The following is a 19,021-nucleotide window of genomic DNA, read 5'->3' as shown; positions in this document are numbered from 1 at the left end:
TCTGGTGGGCCCCGTCAGGATGGGGGCTGGTCACCAGAAAAACCAAAAATGTGATTAGAGAGTTGAAAGTTTCAGATTGCAACGAGGTGAGAGGGGCTGAAATTGAGTTCAGTCACCAATGGCCAATGATTTAATCAATTATGCCTGCGTGATGAAGGCTCCATTAAAGCACCTAAATGACAGGGTTCAGGGCAGCTTCCAAGTTGGTGAATACACTCACATGCCAGGAGGGTGGTGCACCCCGACTCCATGGAGACAGAGGCTCCTATGCTTGGGACCTTTCCAGACCTTGCCCTATGTACCTCTGGATGTTCACCTGTATCCTTTATGATGAACTGTAATAATAGGTATAGTGTTTTTCTGAGCTCTGTAAGTCATTCTACCAAATTATCGAACCCCAGGGGAAGGAGTTGTGGGAACCCCAAAATTTATACTTCACTGGGCAGAATTTATAGTTGGCCTGCAGATGGGTACCCTGGGCATGCCATTTGTCAGTGGGGCCTGAGGTGGGACTGAGTCTGTAGGGTCTGCACTTCTACAGGAATGTCACAATTGAAGAACTTTTGGACACCCAGTTGGTGTCAGAGAATTGGTATGGGAAAAGCACATATTTAGTGTCAGAATTTGTGTCAGGAGAAAGACAATGTGTTTTAATCTTATTAGTGTGAGTCTTATGAAATTGCCATTTTTGTAGGTTAAAGTAGAATATTAGCAATTATGTACAGTTCAACACATATTACCTGATACTAGGGTTTCTTTCTAGTATGCTTCCTTTCAGTGATAAAAATCTGTGCCCTTCTCCAAACATGTCTTCCCTCAGCTGTCCAGGCACACAGTAGGATGTCATTTCCTGGTCCCTTTGTGGTTAGGAGGGCTACTGGATCAATAACCACTAAGGAGTTGTGTGTCATTTTCATGTTGAGGTGTTTAAATGGCTCTGCAAAATGTTTCAGAACTCTCTCTCCTCTGAGATGGCAGCTGGCAACACTGGAGATGGTGGCTGTCTGCCACCCAGGACCCACAGTGACTACCACGAGCAGAGTAGAACCATGGACTAGGAATTCAGTGAGCAAACATAGTATTTGTTTAAGCCACTGAGATCTTGGGGGTTGTTTGTTACCACAAATAACCTATTTATCCTGACCTACTTTCTGTCCACTTTGTTTTCCCAATTTCTTTATTGGGAAAATTATAACAATATAATTTTGCTTCTATGTGCTCAAGTTTTCGTGGTAAATAAGAAGAAATGGAGGGATGAATTTAATATACTAAGTCATTTGGACTAATTACCTTCATAATAATATATTTCATGAAAGGAAAGCAGACTTTAGATACATTTATTTCTTAATAATAGTAATTATTTCTTACTGAAGGCAGATACCTTAAGAAAAGCAAAGAACAAAATTTTTAGATTTATGCATTTTATCATTTTTTTGTATTTTGTGAATGGTAAATAGTGAAAAAGAAATGTAAGGTATGGAAAAATATGAGCTTAAGCTTAAAAAAATGATACTAGAAAGAATAAAATAAATCCTAGAGCCTCTTTCTCTTCCCCTCATTTTTTCCTCCCTCCCTTCCCTCTTCCCTAGTATTTCTCCTTGTTTTCATTATTGGTAACAGAGCTCAGAATACTTTAGCAATAGATGACTTGCTCTGCAGAACTATTCCTGACAATAACTTGTAATTTCCTATAATTCTTTGTGTTTACTAGTAAATTAATGAAAATCCACACCTGTATGTCTCTTTGAAGAGGCAGAGGTCTCTTTAATGTTTTTAGATGCTTTACTGAAATTACGATTTCCTCTCTGAGGGAAAAAATAAATTTTCCCTCTTTAGAATGTGGAAATTAAATTGTATTCTTTTCTTTTTATTACATAGGTAAGTAGTATCAGGACATGCAGATGAGAAAAATTATTCAAAATCCTACCAACCCTCAATAACCACTCTTGTCCTTTTGGTGTCTAGTCTTTTAAGTGCAACTTCTGCATACAGATGTGTAACCTGCTTTTTTCAACAAACATATAATGTAACCGTATATAAGAGGTTGCATCGGAGGGTATGGATGTGAATGTATGGCAGGCGGAGCTGGGGGTGGGGAGGTGGGGAGAAAGTCGATGAACAATGAACAGGAATACTGGTCCTGCTTGTCGCCCAGGGTTGGTGGCAGTTACTTATACAGTCTTTTTGCTCTACCTATAGAAGCTGTTCAGAGGAAACAAAGCAGGAAATGGCATTTTTAACTATGAAGTAATTATTTTTAATAGTCTACTTCTCCTAAGAATGCACGTTAACCTCATTACTGGATTGAAGACTCTTTGGGGAGAAAACTAGGTCTTATATTTTCATAACTTAGTTCTGATAAGACAATTGCTAACTAATTATACAATTGATCTTTGAACAACATGGATTTGAACTGTGTGTGCCCACTTACATGTGGATTCTTTTCAGTAATAAATATTATTGTACTACATGATCCATGGTTGGATGAATCCCCAGATGGGGAACCATGGATACAGAGGAACCCAACTGCAGATATGGAAGAACCTCCAGATACAGAGAGCCGACTACAAGTTTTTGACTGCACACAAGGTTGGCACCCCTAACCCCCATATTGTTCAAGGGTCAACTACAAGATTTATTTGGAGACATCATAACATAGGGAACAGAACCTCAGGTTTGGACCCCACAAAGCCTGAGTCTGAATCTCACCTCCACCTCAGTAGTTATGGGTTCTTGGAAAAGGGCCATGACTTCTCAGAATCTGTTTTTTCATGTATGAAATGATGATATCATTGATACCTTGTTGGTTGCTGTGAATGTTACATCATATAAAATAACATAGCTGATGTGTGGACATTATTTAGTCACTGATAGCTATTATTTTCTAACTTTCTTGTATCTTCAAATATTTATCAATTTCTTAGATTTGTAGATTTTTTACTGGCTAATTTGGCTAGGCAAGGAATAAGCAAATAACACTGAAAAATAAAAATCTACCAGTTACTGATTTGTTACAAAACAGAAGCACTAGTGATGGGCCCCTCACCATCAAAATAAAGATATAATTAGTATGGCTAAAATTCATGAAATCTGAGTGTTAATTCTGTCAACAGCCACTTGCTAAAAAACTACAGCATTGGTGTGGAAGAAAACACTTTCTGGCTTGTCTGCCTGCTGGTGTGGTTATCCCTCCTGTTTAACGAAGATGCTGTGTAACTGGTGTGGAAGTTGTAAACTGTGCCACATATTCCAAGAGTCACAGAGCTGCCTGGTCCTGAGGTCCCACCAGAAGCAGCCAGGACACAAGGGGTTAAAATGCCTTGCACGTGGGGCAGAGCTTCCAAGGGTCACTAGAGGGAAGCAGATAGGTGCAGACTTGTAACCGTGATGACAAGAAGACATTCAAGTAATGCTGCTTGTTCTGCCCCATTCAGAGAGCATACTTGGGATGCTATGCAGAGCCCAGCAGCAAAACTGGTACTCTAGACATAAGGTTTTTAAGGAGAAAAGGCAATTTTACCTACATCCAAGACAATCTACCTACTCAATGCCAATAACCTTCAAATATTCACCTCTAGCCCAAATCTCTCTTCTGAGTTCCCTCTGTATATCCACTCAGTAAATGTCTCAGTGTCTTGACACTCATTATCTTTATGCTGTCCTACAGACAACTTGGCATAATGGTCAGGAACACATTCTCTGGAGTCAGACTGTCACCTCTCTCCATCTTTACCAATACCACCCAAGTCCAAGCCACCACCATTTCTCACTGGGATGACTCCTATGGCCCCCTGATCTCTCCTCAGCTACACCTGTTTCTACTTTATCCAGTGTTCTAAGAGTTTTTCAAAGCACAAACATGTTTTTAAATAATCCTTCCTGCTTAAAATTCTTTAAAATCTCCCCATTTTTTCTTAGAGTGAAAACAGAAGTTAATACTGTGGGCTGCAACAGCTAGCCTGGCTCCTATGTTTTTCCTTGATATCTGTGTTCCACCTACTTTGGACCTTTCGGTTTTTCCATGCGGCATGTCTTCTCTTGCCACAGGAACTTTGCCCATACCTGGAACATCTTCCCTACTCTTGCCTACTTAGCATCTCATCTTTCAGATCTTAGCTCAGATGATACTTTCTTGAGGAAGCCTTTCTTGACCCCTTGACTAGGACATACTGTCTGTTATTTGTCCCCAGAGCATGGTGCATTCTTCCTCCACACAACCTTTCTCAATTTAAGATCCCTTTCCATTGCCTTCTGACTTTAATTGTTCTTGATAAAAAGTCAGCCATCTTTTTTTTGTCATTGTTCCCCTGTATGTAATGTGTTATTTTTTTCCTGTGCCTGTTTGCATGATATTTTCCCAATCTTTGGTTTCCAGAAATTTGACTGTGATGTGCCTAGGTGTGGTTCCTTTGTATTTCTACTGTGTGGAGTTCACTGAAATCTTGGATCTGTAGTCTGATATTTTCCCATGATATCTGAAAATTTTCAGATGTTATTTTTTCAAATATATGTCCTGGTCCATTTTCTCTGTCTCTCTTCTCAATTTGGAATTCTGAATACATGTGTGTTAGGCCACTTGACAGGTCACTGATGATTTGTAAAGTGTTTTACAATATTTTTCTCTCTGTGTTTTAGTTTGAACAATACCTACTAACCATCCTTCAGGTTCACTGATCTTTTCTTTCACAGTTTCTATTCTTCTGTTAGGCCCACTGCCACAGACTCAATGTTTGTGTCCCCCCAAAATTCATATGCTGAAACCTAGTCCCCAGTATGATGGTATTAGATGCAGCCTTTGGGAGGCAATTAGATCATAAGTGTGAAGCCCTCATAAATGAAATTAGTGCCCTTATAAAAGAGGCCCCAGAGAGGTCCCTCATCCCTTCCACCATATGAAGTTACAAGTAAAAGATAACTGTCTATGACCAAAAAGTAGGCCCTCACCAGATCCCAAATCTGCCCATGCCTTGGTCTTGGACTTCCCAGCCTCCAACACTGTGAGCTATAAATTTTTGTTGTTTATAAGTCACCCCTTCTGTGGTATTTCACTTTAGCAGCCCAAACAGACTGAGATACCCACCTAATCTATTTCTTTATTTCAGATATTTTTAGTCTAGAACTTCTATTTGGTTCCTTTTTTATACTTTCCATTTCTCTGCTGAAATTCTTCATCTATTCATCCATTCTAGCTTTCTTTTTCAGAAAATCCTTGAATGTGTTCACAACAGATGTTTTAAACTCCTTATCTTTAGTTCTGATATCTGGTTCATCTATGGGCCTGCTTCCACTGATAGATTTTTTTGTTGATTTATCACATTTTCTTGCTTCTTTGCATGTTTTATAATCTTCCAAATTATCTATGGAACACTGTTTATATAAGAACAATGGAGCCTAAAGTATACTATTTTTTTGTCTGTTTGTTCTCCCATTACAATTCCAATTCTTTCCTATATCTGGAGGTTAAGAGGAGGAACGGATCATTCATATTTTGCTAAGAGTTGAGCTGGTTTAAAGCTGTGCTGCATCTCCCATGGCTAGATGTATGGATTTTCTATCCTAGCTTTCATCCTACAGAAGCCACTTCCCACCCTCAACAATATAACTGCTGCCTAGCTCACAAATTTTGCCTTTGCCAGTTCTAACCACACACGCACACACCACAAATATTTTTGCCAACAAGTTAGGTCAGTGCCAATGACAACTCTATGAGTACAGGTTGTTTAACAAGTAAATATGACACTTTCAATCACACTTGACTCCTACTGGACAAGTGGAGTGTTTCTAGATTTCCTGGGCCAATACATCAAAAAGAGTCTGGGTCTGTTCTGCCTGTCTATATTCCTATTCAATTATGCTAGCTTAGTACAGTTTTGGAGCCATTCCTGATCAATATCTAGCTGCAAATGAAGTCTATAATTAGTCCCAGTATCTGTATGCCCCTGAGCTTCATATTAGAATGTTATACTAGAAAAGACATGGGATTTGGAGTTAAACTAACTTGAGTTTATTTTATTTTTATTTAATTTTTTTTAATATGTTGGGGATAGGAGTTTATTAATTTATTTTATTTATTTTTGCTGTGTTGGGTCTTCATTTCTGTGCGAGGGCTTTCTCTAGTTGTGGCAAGCGGGGGCCACTCTTCATCGCGGTGCACGGGCCTCTCACTATCGCGGCCTCTCTTGTTGCGGAGCACACGCTCCAGACGCACAGGCTCAGTAGTTGTGGCTCATGGGCCTAGTTGCTCCGCAGCATGTGGGATCCTCCCAGACCAGGGCTTGAACCCGTGTCCCCTGCATTAGCAGGCAGATTCTCAACCACTGTGCTACCAGGGACGCCCGAGTTTATTTGTTTTATTATTTTTTTTTCAGTTGTGACTTTTTTTCATCTTTATTGGAGTATAATTGCTTTACAATGTTGTGTTAGTTTCTGCTGTACAACAAAGTGAATCAGCTACATGTATATATCCCCGTATCCCCTCCCTTTTGAGCCTCCCTCCCACCCTCCCTATCCCACCCCTCTAGCTTGTCACAAAGCATCAAGCTGATCTCCCTGTGCTAAATGCTAGCCCCACTACTTCTTATATGTGTGATCCTGGCATCTTATTAAACTTTCTGAGTCCCAGTTTTGTTATCCATAAAATAGAGAAGACAATATCTGCCTCATAGAATTGGGAGGATTAATGAGCATTTAGTAAGTAATGAGCACTGAATGAAATCTTGCCATGTGCCAGGTCTTGTGCTAAGTGCTTCTCCCATGTTATCTCATTTAAATGTCACAATGTTCTTTACAATTCATATTGCTAGGAATTTATTTCCATTTATTTCCATTTACATATGAAAAAATGAGTTTTAAAGAGGTAAAGTCACTTGCCTCAGGTCATACAAATCAGCAGCTGTAAAACATGGATATAAACCTAAAATAATCTGAATCAAGAGCCTGTAGTCTTTATCCACTATGCTGAAATTGCTGGAACTTACTGACCCTCAACACAGTGCTTTTACTTTTACTAATTAAAATTATAAAATTAATCATGTAACTAGAGTTAATCCCCATTAAGTCGACTTGGTCTAGATGACTATGCTCTATCTTAGTTTTCTACCTCCTCGCCACTAGAGGTTTGCTGCTAAGCCCGCATCAGAGTTAGAACTCTGACCTAGACCCCATGCCTCTTGCTTGAGGCCCTAACCTGCCCTGCTCATATCAGTTTCCTTACTCAGAGGTAGAGTCTCACTCAACCGCTTAGATGAACATTCCCAGAGCGTACTCAAGGAATCATGTTAGTAGATGGTATGTTTTTAAAAATGCCATACAAATGCTGCATTTCTAAAACCCCTTCTCGTCACATATTAAACATTCTGAGAGGTCCTTCAGCTAAGAAATCAGATGCAGCTGGTTCGACCTAGTGTTTCCCAGGCTTACGTGAACACGGAACCCTTTTTTGAACAGCTGTTGATACCTCACCTTGAAGTGTTAACACATATACTGCCTTTATGTAAACATCTGTTTGTGTCTTGTGCCCTTGGATGCCTCACAGCCCCTAATGCAGAAATCAGTAAAGGCTCACAGAATGCATGAATGACGGAAAGAATGAGCAAACACCTAGTAGTAATCACTGTGACACAAATTGCTAATCTGGAAGGGGAAGAGAGTAGACATTTTTCCTTTTTGTTTCCTGACTTCTGTATCAAGTATACTAAAATGTTTAGACTCAGGTTGAAATGAAGCCTTAGATAGCACAAATGGAACCAAACAAGCAATTCACAATACATTATCTATATACACGTCTTTCCTTTTTGGGGGGGAAAGAGGAACCACAGAGAGAAGGGAGATAAAGGAAGATCTGTCCTAGGAAATGTTGCTGTTAGTGCAGTAGCTCTTATTGAACTAATCACTCCCTTGGTACACGTTAGGTTAATGTCTTACTAATTATTCCAGTATTGTACTGTGGTATTATTACTCAGGAGAAATTACTTTGGTGCTCATCTTTTATTCTATTATATTCTTACTTGGCTTGAACTGTAATTCTTCCTTTTTACAGTGCTCAGTGGGCCTCTTACACCACATATAGCTTTATGACCAACATACTCACCCTTCCCATTCACTATTTTGGGTAGTATGATAAAGTACATAAAAAGTCATTATTCTTTTCCTTGAAAGCTCTCAAAATACTGACGAGCGCCTACTATGTTATGGACCTAGAGTATGCAATAACTTGAAAAGCAATTGCCCAGAGCAGAGAGTCAAAATCTACCTACCTAATAATAGGAGCTGGTGTACAAGGTAATGAGCAGTACACTTTGAAAATTAAAAAGATGGTTCTAGAAAAGACCAACTAAAAAGTACCGCTTGTCTTATTTTTATACCTGTTTATATTAAATAATGAGGTCCAGATTTTCTTAGAAGCAGATGACATCACTTTTTGTAATAAGGAAGAGATACTATCCTCTCTTATCTAATCAACTACAATTCATGTTTCCGTTTCCAAGGCAGCATCCCTTCCTTAAGGACACTTCATAAATCCAGGAAAAGTTCTCCCCTTGTCCGTGCTCACAGAGCTATGGTCTTTGCCTTCACAATACCCTTATTGGCTATGATTTGAATGAGTTTCCTCTCCACTGGACTGTAAGCCTGGAAAGTCAGGGCTGGCTTTGCTCACCATTTTATCACCTGCACTTAGCACAGCATCTGGCCCCATAGTAGCCACTCCACAAATATTTATGAATAAGTAATACATGTTAAATAGTACATATTTGTGGAACAAATCTTGCTGCATACAGTGGTGACTGAAGTTCTCAAGGCAATGTAGTATCTGAAACGCTACTTGACTCCTCAGTTGTTTCTATTTCCAACTTTTTTCCTCGGAAGTAGAATTCCAGATAAGGAATGAATACAAGTGAGCTAGCAACTTGGATCCCATTGGGCACACTTATTCAGCTTTTAGATGCCCTAATTCTTAAATAATATAGAGTTGGGGTTCTAACTTTTAACTCATTGTATTGATAGGACACTGTGCTTCTCCTTCTTGACTTGTAATTGTACTTTTCCACACATGTCTGCAATAAAGAAGGGAGTGGGTTACTGGACTGAGTGAATAGAGATGCTATTGGGCAGCCCAGTGAGGAAAGACAAAGTGATCCCGGAGAAAGTAATTAAATACCCCTCCTTCTAGTAACACCTAAGGGTCTTAGGGGTATAAGTGACTGTGGTGGAGACAAATGTAGACAGACAACAGGTACAATTGGTTCTGTGATTTGCAAGGAAATAGAGTGTGACTCTTTCTTGGGGAGGGAGACCAGTGTCGGAAGCGGGAGGAGAGAAATGATAATTCAATGGAGGCAGAGCTGAGAGGAGCCTGGCTCCCCGTCCGCTTTCACATAGCATGTTCCAGGGCAGCTGGGGGGATGACCTGTCTGCTGAAGAAAGCAGTGGAGGAGACAAGGAGGTTTTTATTGAGTTCCTGTGTGTATGATGTCATTAGATTGTATATTGACTTAATGTTGATATGTGCACTTTCTAGTATATTCTGCTGAATTCCTTGACATAACTTTCCAGTGAGAGTGCTTGTCTGGTATGTCAGATATTTTCAAGAGGGCTGGGAAAGCAGAAAAGAACACCTGGCAATATTTCATAAAATTAATTACTTGGGGGAATTCATGAAAAATTGCAGATACACGTGCTACAATATAAGGTTAGTGGACCATGTCATATTTTCTTCTAACAATTGCCTACATTATGTTATTCTTCACTTAAGTGAGACTCTATTAGTTTACCCTTAGTGGTCACTGATTCTCCAGTGAAAAAAGGATTGATCCTCTGTGTTTGGTCTCAGATTTGAAAAGACCCGAAGATGAAACTGGAACCTGACTCAGGAAACAAAGCTATTCCCAGACAATTGTTAATCTAACCTGGGGAGATTTATTAACAGTCGGTCAAGATTTGCCTGGAAAATTCCCCTTAATATGAGCTTTTGGTAGAAAGACGGCGGTCTTTCTACACAGATCCTCAGTCCAAAGACCTGAACTCCATTCCAGGTTGTTCAGTGGGCAGCTTTAAGCAAGCCCCTTGCTTCCCCCAGCCTGTTTCCTCAGTTATCAAATGAGGATAAGTTCCTGTGATAGCTCTGTCCACCGCTTATGATTGGAGGGAATGTCATGGACGTTAAAGCACTTGGAAACTTGAAAGTAATGAACAAATGTAAAACAGAATTATTAAAAGGGTGGACTCAAGCCTGCTGCAGACCTACCGGCAGCCATAATAAAATAATCATATTTAATCTGGTAATTTGTTAATGGACCTCCATACAGGCCCATATATAACGGGAAGCTCAGAAAGAATGTAGATTTGTCCATATCCAGATGGTGTGTAAATGCAGCCTGCATCGTCATCACTGTTGCCACCATCACCTTCATTATCATCGTCATCAGCATCACCGTCACCATCATTATCATCACTATTGATGTTGGACAACCACTGTGCGTCAGGCATGAGACAGGGCTTTTCCCTTCACGCTACCATTAAGTTCTCTCAGCAACCCACAAGACTGCTCTTTTATTATCCTCCTTTGAGAAAAGAGGGGTTACAGGCTCCATGAAGTTGCCAGTGGTTCTCAAACTCAGCTGTGCATCAAAATGACCTGAGGACTTTTCAAAAATGCAGATACGTGGGTTTCACATAAAAGCTACTGAAGCAGGGACTCTATTGATGGATCCCAGGCAGCTGGAAATTTGTTTTCAAGCTCTACAGATGGTTATCCTGAGCAGGCAGACTTGTGAATGACTGGGCTAAGTAACTTCCTCAAGGTCGCATAGCTGGGAGCAAAGCTGGACCCTAACCCAGGCTAGCCACTGGAAACCCATGTCAGCTCTCAACCACTTTTCTGTCTTGCCTGCCTGCAATCTATTTAACTGAACAACTGTCTTTTAATGACTTTAATTGGCTTTCCCACATTCTACCTCCACTATTAAACTATACTGCAAGATTACTTTTCCCTTAATGACCATTTAAATGTTTCATATGAATGACTTAGTTCCCAAGGATATTTTATACTATGGCCAGTTGCTAATGATATGGTAGCATTTACCTATAGCTGAATGTAATAACTAATAAAAATTAAGATCACAAAATGTGTGGGTCTGTGTTTGACTGTGGGGAACTCATAACCACTGATCAGAGAATATCCATTCGGTGCTGAAGGAGTTTTGTACAAGGGGCTGTGAGGGGAAGTGGATGGGGCCCAGGGCAGTAGTGGAAGCCTATGCTTTTTCTACTTAAAGGTCCACGTGAATTTCCCAGGAATCATACTAAAATGCATATGTTGATTTAGCATTTCTGGAGTGGGCTTGACAGTCTGCATTTCTAAGCTCCCAGCTGGTGCTAAAGCTGCTGGCTCCTGGGTATAGGCAATTGTAACCGTAGGGTGGCTATGAGGAGATCCACTCTCAGAAGAATGAGCACAGGCCTGATGAATGAGGCCTCAGACTGCCCCTCACTGATGGGGATACTGAGTGTGGAGGACACCCAGAGGTATGCTTCCGACATGAGAGAAGCAACATGGGGGACGCATGGCCCAGCAAAGACGCTTTTATCTACTATGGAGTAGGGAAAGGTTATTCGTTTAAGTAAAAAGCACATTTAAATATTGATTAGAGGGCTTACAAACATACGGTTATGAAATTTATATACATTTGGAAATATTCTGTATAAGTCAAATGAGTGAATTCTAGGCCAACGTTGGTTGACCAGCTGGAACAAGAAGGAGGGTGCTGCCGAACGCTGACTTTCTTGGGAGGATCCCATGAGCCAAGGCTCCCGTGGCACGTGCCCCGTCTAGCTCAGGGACACTGCTTCCTGTAGTCACTGTGGTCACATCCCTACCTGTCAGGTGATGAAAAGCCACATAGAAATGAAAATAAACAGCAATTGGAACAAAGCATGTGCTTTGGCTAATGCATTTTGTTCTTCAAGCCTGGGGAAGGTTTTGCTGGTGGAATTGTCTAAGGGACAGAAGATGAAAATAACCAGAGAATGGGCTTGCGTTTTCATTAGGCGGAAGTGTAATGAAACCGTAACTCTAAGACCTGCGACTGTCCAGAGTGAAAATATACTAGGTGTGGTGAATTGCATTAAGTCTCCTGCTCTGATGGGCCAAATGAAAGCACTCTGGGATTGCAAAAGGATGGGGCTCATTCTTCGACTAGATGGCTTCTCCAACTTCACCTGGGACTACGTGAGCTTGGCAACGCCCTGACAGTCCCTTGCAGCAGGCAAAGAGAGTTAAATCTACAGAGAGTGATTGGTGGGGAAGGAAGGAGGAGAAAGTTTCACAGTGCCCATCCAGTAAGGAAGGGTCCTGATGCTGGAGACATCACTGCCCTGCACATGTGCAGGGCTGGCATCAGAACAGGCTGGAACCATGGCTGCCTTCAGAGGCCAACTGGAGGCGAGCTAAGTGAGAATGATGACGATCGGAAGGTCCTAACAGGGACCCCCTCATTTAGCTCTTGCCCACCGCTGCCAAGCAGAACGTGAGTCCAGGGCTGCAAGAACTTTTGCTTTGTTTCAAAAGGAGCTATGATTCGAAAATTTTATATAAAATTATCCGTTTTTTTAAGTCATCAACAAAATCACATCCAAAAAATAAATAAATAAAGCCACTGGCAGCTAAATAAAAATAATGTCATTAGGGAGTGTAGAGGTGGTGACCATGGGGCTATATTTTTACACAAGTTCAGAGACGGCATGGGTTTTCAGAGACTGAACCCAGAGGTGGGATGCAGTAGCAGAGCAGGTGAACACAGGGTGTCCCCAGGTCCTCTCTGCTCCATCCATCTTTACTCTGTTCTTTCTTTCTTCTTAGCCCTTCTCCATTCCTGACATCATGTTATAAACTTATTTGTGACCTTCATCTTCTGACAACCCCTCTCCTCAACTAGAATGAATGCTTCATGAGGGTTGGGGCTTGTCTGTCTGTTCTCGGCTGTCTCCTCCACACCTCTACCATGTCTGGTACGTAGTAGGTGTTTGCTTAATAGGTGCCCCGTGAATAATAAATGACTGGTACGTGCCTCCACCTAAAACATCGAAGCCAGGATGAACTTGTGTCATAGGGCCCTTACTCCAGAGTCTGATGTCCAATTTCTAGTGGTTCACGAGGCTGCTTTCGGCCAGGGTGACCCAGGATAACGTCTATACGAAAATTTGAAGGAGAACAAAATACTCCCAATCCTACTTCTACCTTGTTTTAAAAACTCTGCAAGAGAGAAAGGCAAATACACATCCATTTGTGGTGTGTATTTAGCTGTGATCATGAAAATACTGACTTATTATTTGAAATCGTGTAAAACAAGAACTTTCGTTAAGAAAGCATAGCTGAACAAACAGACCCAGGAGCCATATCTGCTGACACACAGTGCCGTACTGAGACCGAAGGAGGACATCAGCAACGCCGCATTCTCTAAGAATTCTGCACCACACAAACTGGCCATGAGGGGATAAAAAGAATGCTGGGGAACTTCTAGCTCTTTCTGAAAAAGAAAATCCTGGCTCTAAATCTGGCACTACCCAGTAAGAGGGGCATCTCATCTGTGGCTGCCTATAAAACTGGCACTCCTTTGCTTGAACAAAACCACTTACTATACACTACTTCAAATAAACAAAGCTCAAAACAGACACACATGCATGTTTTTTTGCCACCTGCTGTCTGAGGAAAATAGCTATGCAACGTGCATGCCCTAGTTTAAACCAGTCTTTGAATTTCACACAAAAGCCTCCTTCCTCTACCAATTTCCCTTTCTAAAGTTGAGTCCACAAAAGGACTAGAAATATATTTCCTGTTCAGTGAGAAAAAAATATGTTTCAAGGGCAGTCCAGACCTTTTGTAAAAACACTTACTTTGAAAGAACAGGACAGATTACGTATTCAAAACAAGACACCTTCTATAGAGCAGACCAAAAAGCTGTTCAATGCCCTGGCCCTGCTCTGTGCTTGCAGCTCTGGCCCTGCTGGGCATAGTTAACAGAAAAGGTTGAGCCTGCATGGTCTGGTCCTCTGGGGCTGCTGCATCAGGATGATGTTCAGAACAATCACTGGGACAGGCTGTGAGCAACTCAGCAGGGCAGTCTTATCTCTGTGCTGAGGCTACTGCTTCCTCATGGGGAAATATGGGTGGTAGAGCTCTCCCTTCAGGTACAGGCAGAACCAAGGCTCCCCAGATGATCTGACTTTGGAGGAGGGAGGGGCGCCCATCACCTGTCGGGCAGAGGCAAGCAGTCCCTGAAGAAGGCATCCTTTGTCAGGTCAGACCCCTTCCAGACTCACCCAAGGCTATTGGTCTCCTTGACATAGTTTCTTGACTCTGCCGAGGGCGTGACCCAGCTCACTCACTAGCAGTGGGGAGCACACTATTTACCTCTCATAGTCAGGAGGGCTGAACTGAAGGCAGTGACCAGAGAAAGATTAGAGGGGAGACCATGGTGGTCTCAGTGAAGTTGAAACTCCGTGAAGTTGAAAGCTCGTGGCTTCACATGCAGGGAGATCTAGCTACAGTAGTCATTGAAATACAGTGGCTTAGGGCTCTGGAAATTGAAGGCTATTTTGGGGTGGGGGAGGGTGGGGGAGGGTGGGGGAGGGGGAGGAAGGGGGAGGACAGCAGTCAGCTTTTTTTTTTTTTTTTTTTCAGCAGTCAGCTTTTTAATTGAGTTTCCAAATGAATACGTGTAGAGAATAAATGATACACTGATTTTCTACTGGTGTCAAGATGACAAATCGTGGGGTGGAATGGAAGGCTTCTGATGACCTTTTCCATTTATGCCTGGATGATACCGTAACTGAAAAGCGAGACAGAGATATAGAGGAAATTTAAGGAAGCTGGCTGTGGGCTTCAGAAGCCCAAGGATTCACACCTCTGTCTACTAATACATTCTAGACACGGAGCTCACCACTGTGGACGTGATGGGGTGGGGATAAGTTGTAGGAAATCCTGGGATCATTTTCCGTTTGGAAGATGTAAACAAGAACACAAAAGTTATGGAGCCATGAGGTGTCCCTTATCATACAGCATTTGGGGTCAAGGAGAAGCAGTGGGCCAGGAACATTCCATATCAGGAGTCGTGAGCAGACACGGGTCTGTGGGGTGTGCAGTCACGAACAGACAGGAAGCTGAGTGGAGCTCGGGACTGAGCCTGGGGCTCCCCTGGGCCCTGCCATCTCTGGGTGATCCTGGATAACACACAACCTCTCTGGGCTTCAGTTTCGGCAGGAGGAGGTTTAAGATCCCTGGAATTTTAATGCACTGTTCTTCTAAGTCTGTCCACCTAGCACATGCCCTGATCCAGAGAGAAATCGAATGAGCCATGCTTTTCCCCCTATTTCTTCCATTCCCTCCCCAACCTTCCACGTAAGGCAGTAAATTCCAGCAAAGGACCATTTCTGACCAAATTCTGAAAAGCCCAGAAGAACAGATTTTCTGGAGTCTTTGGAGTGTTGCAGATGAGCTGCTGGGATACTCCTTTAAGAAAGGACTCCTCGCCCGGCAGCTAGGAGGGTGGCAGCTGACAGCTAGACAACTCCTTCAGGCCCACCTCAGCCTTGGGGTGTGCGTGGTCTTCTTAGGGGGCCCTGAGCTACGAGAGGGTACAAGGGCCTGGTTGATCCCACCCAACATGGGTGTCTCAAAACAGGCAGGCTTTGCTCCTGAGGGCTCACGGGGCTGGAAGGGACTGTGAGGCTGCAGCCCCAGCCTGATTCTACGTCCTTCTTCTCTCCCAGGCTTTACTTCTCTCTTGAACAACCAGCATCTACATCCCCGTGGACCTGACAAACAGAGATGCTACTCACTGTAACATGTAACGCCTAAGGTTTTTTTGTTTGTTTTTCCGAAACGGAACATTGACAGGCTATCTTTGAGTAAGAAGATCCTCTTTGTAGCATAAAGATATGCACTGTAGATTTCTTTCCCATTCTCTCATTCACAGACACACAGAGACTTAGTTCCCACCAGCTGTAACCAGTGGTTCTCAACCAGAGGTGCCTGTAAGACATTTTCAAAATGCAAATGCCCAGACTCTACATGCAAAGCTATACTTAGTGGTTTGAGATGTACCCTGGTTGAGAACCACTGGTTTTAGCATGAATGCTTCGTCTTCTTCCAGACATGAGCATTTATCCTGCTGAGGACCATATCTACAGAAGCTGAAAAGCATATCTACATTAAATGCTCAATTAAATGATCCCTAGTTCACCTTCAGATATTTTGGTAAACCCAGCCCGTAATGCTGCAGACTCATTTTGCAACATGGTGAATCTTTTTGGAAAATATGATAGAGAGGTGTAGAAAACCTTAGGATTGCTTCCGACTTTGAAGATTTAAGCGAAAAAGGCCAAAGTTATGGGGCCATAAGATTTCCTTTATCTTGCAGCGTTTGGGGCAGGGAATTTTAAAGCGAGTTTCCATGGAAACTGGAAATAATGCAGCTGGTTCCGTCCCCGCAGGTTTCTAGTGTCACCATGGTGCCGGAGGTTGTGGCTATGCTCTCATTTCACAAACTAAGTCCTTTGGGAGCATCAGTCGTGCTCGCTGTCTTCTCTCCCCTGTTAATCAGGGACAGCTCACTCACACAAATGTCAGGGGAGAATAGTCGATGATGGTGTTTCCTGCATCACTGAATAAAGTCCCCTGAGATGATGTGTGTGCCCATGTAGCTTTGCTATTGGATTCAGAGAGGTTTTCTTCGAGGCAAGGTTTGTATCCGAAGACACACAGGAACTGAGATTCCCTAGGACAGGGAAGCCCTCCACTTGCCAAGGACATTAGTCTTGGAAAGAGGAAAGGGGGGGGCATACTCCCAGCATGTTAAATGCACCCAAAGGAACTACTTGATATTTTAAAAAGACTTCTCACTATATCTTCACAGCCAAAAAGAAAATTCAGAAGTCCCAGGGGAATGTAAACGGATGAGAAGGCTGTGCATCGGGGAAAATTTTCTCTTAGCAAAAGTCAAGTGTTCTCCATTTGGGGAAGACGAGGGGCAGGAATAACTGAGTGAACTTCGAGAAAGCAACTGTGCTGACAGCACACCCAACTGGGACGTGCAATAAGAAAAGGGCATTTAAAGTCACTGCACTGTGACTGCCCCTGGACATTTCGCAGCACATGATTAAGTGCTAATTTAATGCTTCCTGAATACAACCCATTAAATGCGTTCCTCAAAACTCACTAATTAAGAAAGCGCCCCTCTAGGTGCTCCGGAAGCGGTGCCCTGGGGTGGGGTGGAAGAGAAGAGCAGAGTCTGAGGCTCCCTCTTCCTCCTGCGAGCTGGGCAAGACCAGGATGCTCACGAAACATCCCACGCTTCCTTCTCCTTACCGCACGGTTATTTCGGGGATTAGCTGAGTCCGCATGTGGATATGCTTAGTAAATCTGTGAAGAGCTATGCAGATATGAGCTTTTATTATTATTATTTTTTTAAAGCCTCATCTAAAGATTGGCAGCATCAGGGGCCGGGAGTCCAGCTCAGAGAGGCTGGCCGCATTTGAATTCGTGTTCCTCACTTACCCACCAGGAGACTTAGAGCAGGGACGTAGTCCTCTACGGCCCACTTCTCTCATACATAAGATGGGAACTATGGTCGCACCTACCTCTTCAGATTGTCATGAGTGGAGAGGAACTCACGCAAGAAAAGCATTACTATACAAATCATGATGCACGGTGTCCAGTAAATGTGGGCTGTGATTATTACAAACCAGGGCTGCCACTGAAAGCTGTAAAACTGTGCAGTACTAGCAGGAGAGGACTTGGAGGGAAGTCTGAGGGGGCTGGAGGAAGGTCCTTCTGGGAGAGCCACCAGCTGCTCGGGGCCCCTTGCAATGACCTGGCAACCTCCCAGCAGCCGGCCCGACTCTGAGTCAGCAGGAGAAACCGTTGCTCTGGTCTCCAGGCATACTCCTCAACTGTAAGATAATTACCCACCGCCCAGCAGAGCTCTCAGCTGTGCTTCTGGAAGGACCATCAGAGAGTGTTCGCTTCCAGGTACAAATTCACTGGTGACAACTAGACGTTCACATCACACAAGAGGAACTCGACATGCAAACCAGATCATCTCAAAATGGAGCACAGTCAAATTCGGGGTGGAGGCAGGCAGTGGGGGAGGGGTGGGTGATGGATCTCAAATGTCAGGGCTGCACTCGAGAGAACTCCTGGGCTGGGGCAACCGCGAAGGGCTCCGGGTTGAGGCACATTCCATTATGAGTGGAGTGGGTTTATAATGGAATGACATGGATGGGTTCTTAAAATCAGAAAAACACACTGACCTTCACACTACACAGGTGCAGCAGCATAATGACCCACCACGTGTACGCGCATCAATTCCTGGGGAAAGTCCAACGAGGTTAACTCAGCGTGTATCCCAAGCAAACAAAATCAGTGACATCACCCGCGTGAGGCACACTCTGCCCCCACCCCCGCCAGGAGAACCGGTTTGGGCAACCGACATGTACAAGGAAAGATGACACGAAGATCATACTCATTTTGAAAAAAAAAAAAAGAAAAAGGACAAATGGCAGCATTATTTTATACTGTGAATCATTCGACTTGGATTTTTAAAATTTAAGGGGTAAGAATCATGGGTCTAGAAAAAAAATTAGTTTTCCTTTTCAGGAAACAAGGATTTGGTGTGGGATCTGAAGGGAGGGAAAGTTCTGTTCCCCCAGCCTTCTGAGAAAACTACCTAAAAGCGTCCTCAGATACGTTCCACTCGTAAGACCCCCTCAACCAGAAAACAACCAGATCTGTAGTTAAACCGCTGAAAGTGTCACTGACTTATCTAGGCGCCTTTAGTCACTCAGGCATTTACTCAGATGTCAAAGACTCAAGAGGAAGCCCCATCCCCTTGCAGGGTGTCACCCCAAACGGCAGTCACTCGTCACGCCATCAGCACTTTAAATAGCGAAACCACGTCAAAAATTAGGACTTGAACAGAGAGATGCCAGGTGTAGGTATTCCACCAGGGTCCTCTTCATCTGGGGA

The 19,021-nt window shown here is 43.0% G+C and overlaps 1 protein-coding gene across 1 annotated transcript in view; it reads right to left on the bottom strand.

Moving 5' to 3' along the window:
- Window positions 1–18,369, bottom strand: part of HECW1 (HECT, C2 and WW domain containing E3 ubiquitin protein ligase 1) — a 325,634-nt gene extending 307,265 nt beyond the window's left edge. Inside the window, exon 1 of the mRNA XM_049714658.1 lies at window positions 18,307–18,369. Within this exon, the coding sequence (XP_049570615.1) occupies window positions 18,307–18,333 (27 nt within the window). The 5' untranslated portion in view covers window positions 18,334–18,369. The remainder of the gene's footprint in view (window positions 1–18,306) is intronic.
- Between the last annotated feature and the right edge of the window lie 652 nt (window positions 18,370–19,021).

This window comes from Orcinus orca, chromosome 9 (genome assembly GCF_937001465.1).
Source record: "Orcinus orca chromosome 9, mOrcOrc1.1, whole genome shotgun sequence".
NCBI classification, from domain to species: domain Eukaryota; kingdom Metazoa; phylum Chordata; class Mammalia; order Artiodactyla; family Delphinidae; genus Orcinus; species Orcinus orca.
Note: the sequence above shows the minus strand (reverse complement) of the source record. Positions and strands in the feature narration are given on the sequence as shown.